The sequence below is a fragment of the Schistocerca cancellata genome, chromosome 4 (genome assembly GCF_023864275.1).
Source record: "Schistocerca cancellata isolate TAMUIC-IGC-003103 chromosome 4, iqSchCanc2.1, whole genome shotgun sequence".
In the NCBI taxonomy this organism is placed as follows: Eukaryota; Metazoa; Arthropoda; class Insecta; order Orthoptera; family Acrididae; genus Schistocerca; species Schistocerca cancellata.
In genome coordinates, this window is record NC_064629.1 from 132896858 (window position 1) to 132908884 (window position 12027).

At 39.8% G+C, this 12027-nt stretch overlaps 1 protein-coding gene across 1 annotated transcript in view; it reads left to right on the forward strand.

Moving 5' to 3' along the window:
• The window catches only part of LOC126183924 (dystrophin-like), a gene marked incomplete at its 5' end in the record, with an annotated part of 303215 nt that overhangs the window by 243768 nt on the left and 47420 nt on the right, over window positions 1–12027 (forward strand). Inside the window, one exon of the mRNA XM_049926270.1 lies at window positions 9122–9306. Coding sequence (XP_049782227.1) covers window positions 9122–9306 — 185 coding nt within the window. The remainder of the gene's footprint in view (window positions 1–9121; window positions 9307–12027) is intronic.

The window sequence follows — 12027 nt, forward strand, 5'->3', positions numbered from 1 at the left end:
ATGGGGGCAGATCCGGAGATCTTGCTGGCCAGGGTAGTTGACTTACACCTTCTAGAGCACGTTGGGTGGCATGGGATACATGCGGACGTGCATTGTCCTGTTGGAACAGCAAGTTCCCTTGCCGGTCTAGGAATGGTAGAACGATGGGTTCGATGACGGTTTGGATGTACCGTGCACTATTCAGTGTCCCCTCGACGATCACCAGTGGTGTACGGCCAGTGTAGGAGATCGCTCCCCACACCATGATGCTGGGTGTTGGCCCTGTATGCCTCGGTCGTATGCAGTCCTGATTGTGGCGCTCACCTGCACGGCGCCAAACACGCATACGACCATCATTGGCACCAAGGCAGAAGCGACTCTCATCGCTGAAGACGACACGTCTCCATTCGTCCCTCCATTCACGCCTGTCGCGACACCACTGGAGGCGGGCTGCACGATGTTGGGGCGTGAGCGGAAGACGGCCTAACGGTGTGCGGGACCGTAGCCCAGCTTCATGGAGACGGTTGCGAATGGTCCTCGCCGATACCCCAGGAGCAACAGTGTCCCTAATTTGCTGGGAAGTGGCGGTGCGGTCCCCTACAGCACTGCGTAGGATCCTACGGTCTTGGCGTGCATCCGTGCGTCGCTGCGGTCCGGTCCCAGGTCGACGGGCACGTGCACCTTCCGCCGACCACTGGCGACAACATCGATGTACTGTGGAGACCTCACGCCCCACGTGTTGAGCAATTCGGCGGTACGTCCACCCGGCCTCCCGCATGCCCACTATACGCCCTCGCTCAAAGTCCGTCAACTGCACATACGGTTCACGTCCACGCTGTCGCGGCATGCTACCAGTGTTAAAGACTGCGATGGAGCTCCGTATGCCACGGCAAACTGGCTGACACTGACGGCGGCGGTGCACAAATGCTGCGCAGCTAGCGCCATTCGACGGCCAACACCGCGGTTCCTGGCGTGTCCGCTGTGCCGTGCGTGTGATCATTGCTTGTACAGCCCTCTCGCAGTGTCCGGAGCAAGTATGGTGGGTCTGACACACCAGTGTCAATTTGTTCTTTTTTCCATTTCCAGGAGTGTATATGTCCAAAGGTGATGCCCCACAATGTTGTTACTGTCTCTTGAGCAAAAAAATTTGACCAACCACTGCCCTAGAGCATATTCTAAGTGAAAAAGTTATTACATTCCTGGAGGGAAACAAGTTCCTCTCAAAGGTTCGGCACGAATACAGTAAAGGGGGAAAAAACTTCATGTGAAAAACAGCATGCTTTATTCATATACGACAAATTGCAAACAATTGATGCTGGTGAACATCTAGATTCAGTCTTCTAGTATTCTCAATGACATTCGACACAGTACCATACCGTCAGACGTCACTGCTAACCACCATATGATCATACAGGGTATCTTCGCAGATATGTGATTGCCTAGAGGAAATTTTAAATTTGACTAATAGAACCCAGTATACTATAATGGATGGCAAATGTTCCACAGAAACAGAAGCAACATTGGTTGTCACCCAAGTTAGTTAGTTACTTTCATGTTCCATGGATCATTTTCCATGATAGATCGTCATGATGTGGAATGAGTCATTTTACATTCATATTGCAAATTAATTTGTACATATATTTGTACTCTAAACATAACCGTGTAGTTATTATTTTTTTCTTTTTTTCCCAAAATGAAAACAAGACATACAGATTGATTTAGCAATCCCTGCCCACCACCTTTTACACATTACAAACATACCAATTCTTCCACAGAAAAGAAGGAGTTGTCAAGGAGAAATGTCTCCAATTTATTTTCAAATTTTACCTTGCTGTCTGTTAGACATTTTATATCATTGGTCAAAAATTTTTGTTTTAGCCTTGTGTACCCCTTTCTGTGCTAAAGACAACCTTAATGTTGAATAATGAATGTCATTTTTTCTTCTAATATTGTAATTATGTATCTCATTGTTCCTTTTGAACTGTAGTGGATTATTTACAACAGACTTCATGAGGGAATAAATATACTGTTAAGCAGTAGTCAGAATGCCCAACTCCTTAAACAGATGTCTACAAGATGGTTGTGGGTGAGCACCACATATTATTCTTACAGCACATTTTTGGGCAATGAAGACGAGTCACCCCAGAACGTCATTCCATATGACATTACTGAATGAAAATAAGCAAAATATGTCAACTTACTGATTTCTCTCTCCCCAAAATTTGCTATGATTCTAAGTACAAGGATGAACTAAGTTGTTTCAGGAGCTCCAAAATGTGTTTCTTCCAATTTAACTCTCGTCAGTATGGACATGTAAGAATTTTGAAGTTTCCACCCTGTGTATTATTTCATCACCATGTGTTACACTTACCACTGGTGCAGTACACCTAGAGGTGCAGAACTGAATATGATGTGTATTTGTGAAATTCAGGGTGAGATCATTCGCAGAAAACCAGTCAATGATACTTTTGAGAACTTTGTTCACCATTTCTTCCATTTCTGTATGTATACTGGTAGCGATTAAAAGACTGGTGTCATCTGCAAAAATAACTAATTCTGCTTGTTGAACATTAGATGGTAGATCATTTACACATACAAGAAACAGTAGTGGACCTAAGATTGCGCCTTGGGAAACCCCATACGTGATTTCTCCCCAGTCAGAATTAGTTCCCTGGATTCTGTTGGTTGGATTACTGCCAAGTACAACTTTCTGCATTCTTTTGGTTAGATATGACACACAAGGAAGTGACAAAATAAATGATTTACCAGGTAAGATCAAAAACACTACAAGACTGTTCCCTAATGCTGTCGTTCACAGGAAAGTATTGTCTTTGGATGATCACATGGAACTGTAGAAAAACGAAGTGTACACCACTCATTAAATGTGCCAAATGCCTATGTCAAAGAGAGAGAATCCGATAGTATCTGATTACAAGTTTTGTGGTAGTGTAGTCCGTCACATCGAGTACCGGTAAATGTTTAAAAGGTAATAATAACAAGCGATATGCAGTGGAATGATCACGTAAAATTACTGTCAGGAAAGGTGAATGGAAGAGAGATTTGTTGGAAAAATGTGGTGCCCGTGTAAAGGAAATGGCATATAAGACGCTGTTGCTACCAGTTGTAGAACATTATGTCTTTAAGTTGTTATCTAATAAGTATGACAAGAGACATCGAAGACAGGCCTAGAACCTAACAGGTCGGTATGGCCCATACCAACGTGTAACAGGTGTTGTACTCGCAGAATTTAGATGGGAAAATCGACGATATTATCGCGAAATCTCAGGTGGGTAAATATAAACAAACTGCATTTGAATAAGACTGCCGTGATCGATCATCTCGTGTATGAAGATAAACTACGGTTGTGCCCGTGGGCATTGTGTTGCCACCCTTTCTGTTCATCGTGTATATTAATGACCTTGTTGACAATATTAATAGTAACCCCGCATGTTTTGCAGATGACACAGTTATCTATAATAAATGCCTGAAAAAAAGCTGTATAAATATTCAGTCTGACCTTAATAAAATCTCAAAGTGGTGCAGCTATTGGCAACATGTTTTAAATGTTCATTAAAGTAAAATGTTGCACTTCACAAAACGAATAAACGTAGTATCTTATGACAGTGTCAAATTATGAGTGAATCATGGGTGGAATCGGTCAAGTCATACAAATACTTCGGTGTAACTTTTGGGGATACGATCACACAGGCTCAATCGTAGCTAACACTGGGGGTAGACGTGTTCATTGATACAATTATGGGGAAATGCAGTCAATCTACATAGGAGATTGCGTACAAACACTCGTGCCTCGTTTGTTCGAACCATGGGAGAGCCTCATGGAGGTGCTGAAAGAACTGAACTGGCACACACTCGAATATAGATGCAAACTATCCCGCGGAAGCCTACAGTACGTAGTAAGTTTCAAAAACCAACATTGAAGTGACGAATCTGGGAATATTGTTTACTACATATTGCTCCCATAGCGATCGCGATTACAGCGTGACAGACGCGTTTGAGTACAGTCATCATTCTTTCAGCACTCCATTCCCCAATACTGAAATGGATAGAGTCTTAATAAGTGGAACAATGGGAAGTGCTCTCTACCATGCACTTCACACTGGTTTGTAGAGCATAATTGCAGATGTGGGGTTCATGATAATAAGAAAGATCATAGCATGTACAAAGGCATATGGATAGCCATTTTTTCCCTTGATTGATATGCTTATGATACAGGTCCGAAAATCAATAATATTCTCTGCAGTGCAGTGATTAGTGGTTTACTGACTACATACGTAGACTTCTTCCCCGTGGTAATTCAGTGCAGTTTGTCAGTTATTGTGGTATACTGTGGGTGGAAACGTTTCATTAAAAAGAAGGAAAATATTTTCTAGAAATTTATTAAAACTTTCTCACTATGAAACCGTCTGCTGTATTGACGAGCTGATCCCACCTAAATAAGCACGTTTTCTTTGATGAAGTGCCTTCTTTTGCAGATGTTTCTGGTGTTGGATTCGTTTATATTCCTCTTCGCTGCAGCAACAGATAGAGTTTGTACTCGAGTGGATAAATACTCTATAATATTGAAAAGGCACGTGTTGGTTCCTGGAAGAGTCAACTTTCCAATGAGACACTACAACGTTGCCCATTTATCTTTTTCGCCCTCATTTCCGGCACTGTAACGCATCTTGTTGCTTTAATTGTTTCACTTTTGCATTTGTATTTATTTACTGGTTTTCGAGCTTCAGTTTGATTTGCCTCAGACGATGTGTCAGGGCAAAATCGTATCCTTAACATTTCGCACAGCTCGGCCCAAGACAAGAACAACCATTAGCATTTCACGGTATTCGGGTCGGGTCACGTGACGTCTCTCGCTTGCTACTTCGGAGACTTCATATTCGATTTCGTCGTTTTCGGTTGTTACTGCATTATGACTTGCGTGTTTCGATCGCATCTTTTCCAGGTCAATTGCGCACTGAAGATTTATTACAAACGTCACTCTTGTTTAAGTTGTTACAATTAAATGTCAGTTAAGGCCACATCAGCGGTAAAAAAAAAAAACTTTTTAAAGATCGTAAAATAATACCTAGGCCAAATTTATTTGTGAATGACGTGGTCGTGTGGTTAGAGAAATGTCGTTTTTCTTTCCATTTTCGCATTTGTAACAGATCCTGGTTCTTTCTTATTCATGTAATAGAAGTATGTTCTACAATATTAGATACCATTTATAAAAAAGAGCGTTCTTTCTCAGGAACGAGTTGCTTCTATTTTCTGACTTAAGTCTGATTAAAATTTAAAGATGAAACTCCAGCAACTGAAACGACAAGCAATGATATTTGTATCCCAGCTTGTTACGAATACTTTGCTGTTTATTCCGAATATGTCGCAATTTTCGTGGATGTGTACAGGCAGGAACCTAAGACGGCAGATTAAATTGCTGGAGTGATCAAGCAGTAATATTTCCGCTTGTCGGAAATTCTTTGCTATTTATTCCGAATACGTCCCGATTTCTGAGGGTATGTTGCTTGTCGCAAATATGTAACTTCGATCGAATCGTCAACGACACATTCCGAAATTCAGGGATCAAGACAAAGATCGCATCACAGGAGTGATAATGAACAATGCGCAAAATAAAGAATGGACATTGATGTTATGGTAACCGACTGCGATTTTTTGCCATAATTTCTACACTTCACTTTTACGTCTCGCTATGTATCACTTAACGACGAAATATACATTTAATTGTAGCAAGCAACACTATTCTCCAAGACAGCTCTACGATATTCTGGTTGCCACTTTTTACAAAAGTTTTCGGAGAATCTTTACTATACGTGAATGTTCCAGAAGCAAAAGCCAGCAACGCGACCAAGATTTATTTCACTCCCCTTTTTCAGAAACAGAACTGTAGTGACGTAGTAACAAAACTCGCAGTTTCATGAATGATTTGCTGACAAATTGTTCCTACAATGTTCCACATACAAAGAGCCAGCTCCAGTTGTCATCTGCCACAGCGACCAGCGTCCACAGAAAACCAAAGATTAGCATGTCTACCATACTGCACCAGTGTTGCCAACACTCCAAAACGAAAGAATCTAAATGTGTGTACAAAAAGACAGTAAAGAGCTGAAATAAAACATCGTGTATTGTTTTGAAGTTTTATTTTCCCCATAATTATACTGCCTAGGGCGTTTGAGAAGGGGGGAGGGGCGTATACGAAAATGCAGTAAGGTTAGGTTGTTAGATAGCTCCAACTGTATGAAGAAAGAACAGTTTGATCAAATTTTATACAAAGACAAGCCAAAATGTAATCAACGCTGATATTATTTCGATTTTTGTTCTGTGGAATAAAGTTCCAGAAAAATAATATACTCAGATTTACTCAAATCAAGTATGTAAATAAATTTAAAACAACTTAAGGAAATAATAGTTACACAGGATTTTGCATCGTTTCTTAATTGCGTGTAAGACGTTTCATTTTAATCGCATTAATAGCCAGATAGAAAACGTATAGATATTCAAAAATGTACAGTTTCTGGAAAGCACAAAAGAATATAAATTTAGAGGCACGTCATGTGCATTTCATTAGAGATATGATTTCTGGATGCACTTGTAATTCGACTGCAGATATAACAATTTGAGATTTTATTCTACGATATGAATGTAAAATATCAGTTCGCTTTGAAAATTTTGATGCAAAAATGTATTCAGATAAATATCTTCATGTAAGTTTGTTTCATGTAACTTTCTTTTTCTTACAGTAAAAATATAAATAATGCTTCTTCTAGGTACTTACAGCACAAACTTCCAAGTATTAGCACTGTAACTTTACATTTCTTATGCTTAGCAAACTACTGCGGTGAACAGAAGTAGTTCAATGTTCCTCTCCTCAGTTCAGTAGCTATTATGCCGCGATCTAAGGGATTTCACTTCTAAACCCGGAATATTTTATTAATTGTGACATTTTATGTTTTGTATGTGGTGTGTGTTTATACTGAGATGCCTGGAACGAATACCGACACGGTTTTAAGGTATATCCACCCGACGCCTCATTCGTCGTGCTCAATCGGAGACGCACGGGAATAAAAGGGCATGCACAAGAATTTGTGGAAAGAACACATTTACACATGGGTATTCTCATGTCCAGACGTTGCCTTGTTGCGCAAGTAGCCTGCTAGGAATCCCTTCCTTTGCTTGGGAGCTTGTGTTGCGTTTATTGCAACGAAAAGACAATAAAAAAAGAAAACGCAAAAGCGAATGTAGGTGAAGAATTATATAAACAATAGAGCTACAAGAAATATGAAGTGATGACAACGTTTTGTCTGCAAATTTCAGAAGGAGGTCAGAACGAGATTTTAGATTTTCTGCTTGCGAAATTGCAACAATAAGACCGACAGTGAACTTTTGTTACCTACTAACTGGCAATTTATATACTAGTTTGAATTATCAACTCCTCATTTCACGATGGAGCATTTCAATTCTATCAAATTTGTAGCTTGTAGTACGGAATAATTGTATTTTATTATTTGATTGTTTTATACCTCTCTTCACTGTCGGAAAAACCTAAGCTTGTAATTATTGGCATATTTTGTTGCTATACACATACTGAAATTTGTATCTTTTAGCGCCTGTAAGTACTGTTCTCATGTATCATTGTGACTCGTTCAATATCCATGCAATTGTCTTGTACACTGGAGCAACTGGACACGAATACATAAATAAATAAATAAAAATGATTATTACTGAAACTGAGAAATACTCAAGGCGGTTATTAATCGTTAGGTGAAGGTTAATTAACTTTCAGTGTGTCGTTTGCATTTAATCATGAAATATGATATGTAAATTAATATCCTCGTACTCGACAAACTTGGAAATTTCATAGACGCCAGAATCCGCTAGAATGGGGGTTGTCATTTCAATTTTTAGTAGTTTGTTGAAGCATTACACATACCTCATCACTTCTTTTTTCAGATGTCAGGCTCCTCAGCTGTTGTGCTTTTAAGTTTCCATAGCATGATTGTTCGTCCACAGTTTTTGTATACCCTTCCCATAAATTTTTGGCTTATGATGTATGATCGGAGACATTTTATCTAATAGGTGACGCTCAGCATAACGCATTTCGAATTTTTATTCAAATAAAAACTGGAATCAGCAGACATTATTGCACATAAATCCCTCCACAGCATAATCTCAACACACTACACAATGAACATATAAGGGCCCCAATTGCCTGTCGTCTGCCAAGTAGCGCCAAGTATTGCATATTGGCAATTTATGTGCAAGCGCAAAGTTGAACACACAAAAGGTATCTTCTGGACGCACTTTTAGTTTTGTTGTGCTTTTTAATTCAAACTAATAATACATTTTCATAGTATATTAAAGCGTATTTTGGAATCTTAGTTCAATGCAAATAATTTTCCTTTGACTAACATGGATTTTAATTCTTTCATATTGTCGAGGAAAAAACTAGAAAAGAAGCAAAATGATTGTGAAAACAGCCATTCTTCTAGACCCCACCCAAAACACTCGTTTGCCAGCTCTAAAAAGCTAGTTTGGCAACGCTGGGCTGCGCACTGGCTCATCCGAAACGAACCAATCCTATTGGCTCTCGCTACCCTCAGTTGCTGTTGGTTATTCACGTTTCTGGCAAAGCTGTCCCTAACGATAAGGAATTTTATTCGTATGTAGCGGTGTCACCCGGATTACATTAATGGCTTCGACTTTCTTGGAAGCATAACTTTTTCAGTATTCAGATAGGTATACGTTTACTTGTTTCAGTTATAAAATTCACTTTTTTAGAGTGTCAGTGGTACTTCGTGGCATTTTGATATTTGGTGCTTTTAAATTCACGACGGAAGTTAATGTCGCGTTTTCGTCATGTAAGCAGTCAGAGCGTGTCCACTGAGAATGGTCACTGATTTCCGGCAGGGTTTTAACGCACTCTTCACGCAACCAATAGAATCTCCCTCACCACTAATTGCAGGCACTTTTTATATAATGCACCTCAACTTAACATTTTTCTGGGACGTTGTGCCATGACATTCTTCTGCAGGCGCCATCTTGTCGTGTTATATTTAATTACACGGTACTGTGAATAATCCTTATTTACAATGAATAATAGTTCTAAAATTTCACATTTTTGTTTCAGATTTGTTCAGACTTATTGCTGATCCTAATCGGCAAGTAGACCAACGGAAATTGGGGCTGTTACTGCACGATTGTATCCAGGTACCTCGACAACTGGGAGAAGTTGCTGCCTTTGGTGGATCCAACATTGAACCATCTGTGAGAAGTTGTTTTGAGAAAGCAGGAAAGGAGAGAACAACTATAGAGGTTGATTGATTATGTATATTATTGATTACAATTAGTATGTTTATAAGGAAAATTGTTAAAAAATTAAATTACTACTTACCCAAAATTACTGTGGATGTTGACAGGAACACAACTGCAGTAATGGGGTCTCTCTGATGGCCTTTGTTTTGTATAATATATATTTTCATGATTTCCTGCTTTTCATTTCAGTTCTTGGAAGCAAGACTTAATGGAAACTTAGGTTTTATTTTATTTATTTATTTTTTTTTTTTTACAGTACAGTATTTAAAACACTTGGTCAACTAAAACACAGCAAAATTTGCAGTACCGTATATCTTTATTTTATGTATTAGGCTACTAAAATAACAGTAGGTAATTCTCTGCTTAGTCACAAATTATCACCAATGAGGTAATATCACAGATTCGCAACATAACTGAATGGAGAAACACGTTTCAGTTATGATAAATTGTATGTGAAATCAACTCCGAGTTTACTACTCATCATTTCAATGTAGACTGACTATTGCACTCCATAATTATATGAAGGCACATTGTGCCAAATGAGCCCACTTGCTAGTATAACACTACACCTCCTTTGGCCTCAGTGCATTCAGTTGGAAAGTGTGACATAAAGCTCTTGTATCCTCTCCTGGGGCAAATTGGCCCAGAACTATTTCAAATGGTCCTTGATGTTCCTTATACTGGTATTGGGACATAGTTTACAGTCAAACTGGTCACATGTACATTCTATTGGGAACTGATCTGGGGTCTTGCTGGCCATGGGAATACCTCATAATCATGCATGTAGTTCATAGACATGCATGCCATTTGTGGACAAGCATTTCCTGTTGAACAATGTTACTGTGATAGTTATGTGAGAGAACACATTTTGATGCAGGCTGTTTTTGATGTACTGTTGTGGTTTTTGGGGTCCCTCAGTGGCTACCAGCTGTGACCTAAGTCATATTTGGTGTCTCCCCACACTGTGACACTAGGAGTAACACTGTTGTGCCTCTCTGAAACCTTGAATGTATGGGACCTCCTCCTACGTGACCACCATAGTCCCCAACGATGGTCATCCGGGGCAGTGTAGAATTGTGATTCATCGTTAAAACATTGGGATGCCATTTGTCGGCATCTGTGCTTCCTGGTCACGGTATCTCTCCACGTGGCAGTTCGTGCGCGGGATGGTAATTCCCTAGTCCACCTACCGGTAGTCGCCAACTGATAGGATGACACAGACTGTCGCACAGAGCCCAGTACTTGTTCCCAGATGAGATGGAAACCGTTATAATGTGCTCGGTGCACAGTACAGCAGTCCTCCCTTGGGGTTGCCGACATGATCAGGCGGAGTCCTGACGACAAGTGTGCTTGCTTGCTCTTGCATTCCCACACTTTCCATCATGAAGCCACTGTCACATCCGAATGCTCTCCCAGTATAGATATTATGCAATTTAACTACTTGGCCAAATTGAGACCCACGATGAAGTCTCTTTCGAACTCTGTCAGTCGACGATGCTGTATATTCATGTGAGACAGCATTATCAGTGCATCCTTCACACTGATCACTCGACATCTGACACTCTCGACACCCCTTACATGAAATCTGGCAAAGAAATAACTGAACTGACAGACAAACAATGCAGGCTTTAAGGTCAGCGACTACACTGTTGAGTCATGGGACATCTCTTATCTCGATTCCCTTCGCCCATTCACCTTGCGACCCCTCTGTCGGGCTGTGGCGTTTGTTTGTATTATAGGACCGTGTATCTGCTGTGTGTCAATAAACTATTGAAAGAGCAATAGCTTAATGTGAAAATTTGAGTGAAACTTGGAAAAACCACTACAGAAGCCCATTCCTTATTGAAACAAGGGTACAGTGATGAATGTGTGTCACACATTTAAGTTTTTGAGTGGTTTAAACAGTTAAAAGAGGGTCGAGAAGAGACTGAAGATGAGTCGTGTTTAGGGCGACCCTCACTGTCAACAGAGGATGAAATCGTAGAAAATGTTGGAGGTTTAATCTGAAAACACTCTTGGTTGACTATTTGTACAGTTGCTGATATTGGAAAAATCAACAAAGAAACAGTTTAGCAGGTTTTACATGAATATTTTCACATGAGGAACGTTTACTCAAAAATGGAATCCAAGAACCTGATACGTGTCAAGACGTTTTCGACTAAGCACGGGATCCCTGTGTTGAAACACTGCTTGCCAGACCTTGCTCTGTGAGACTTTTTTCTGTTCCCAAAAGTGAAATATGCACTGAAAGGAACAAAATTTTAGACAGTTAGTGTTGAAAGAAAAAGTGGTGGAGACCATGAACATGCTTGTAGAATGTAATTTCAGACACTGTTTTGAACAGTAGAAAATTTGCATGGACACTGTAAGGATTGTAAGAGGAACATTTTCAAGGGGACAATGTAAAAGTTGTGAGGAAGTGTAAATAATCAATATTATATTCCTAATCTGGTTATTAGTCAGTCATACCTTGTATATCCTACCAAGCTTGGTAACAACACTAAACACAAACAACACTAATGCACTCTGCTGGCCATTCTACCTGGAACAGAGAATCGCAACTCAAATTATTTAAGCCAGGATTACACTATCATATTTCTCTCTCAAAGTTGATATATCAAATATTTATGTCACAGAAACTTGATAGTGTAATAGGGAATGTTGTCAAATCTTACCTGTAATCAAATAAATATGATCAAATATCAGGCCTCGCCGTAGATT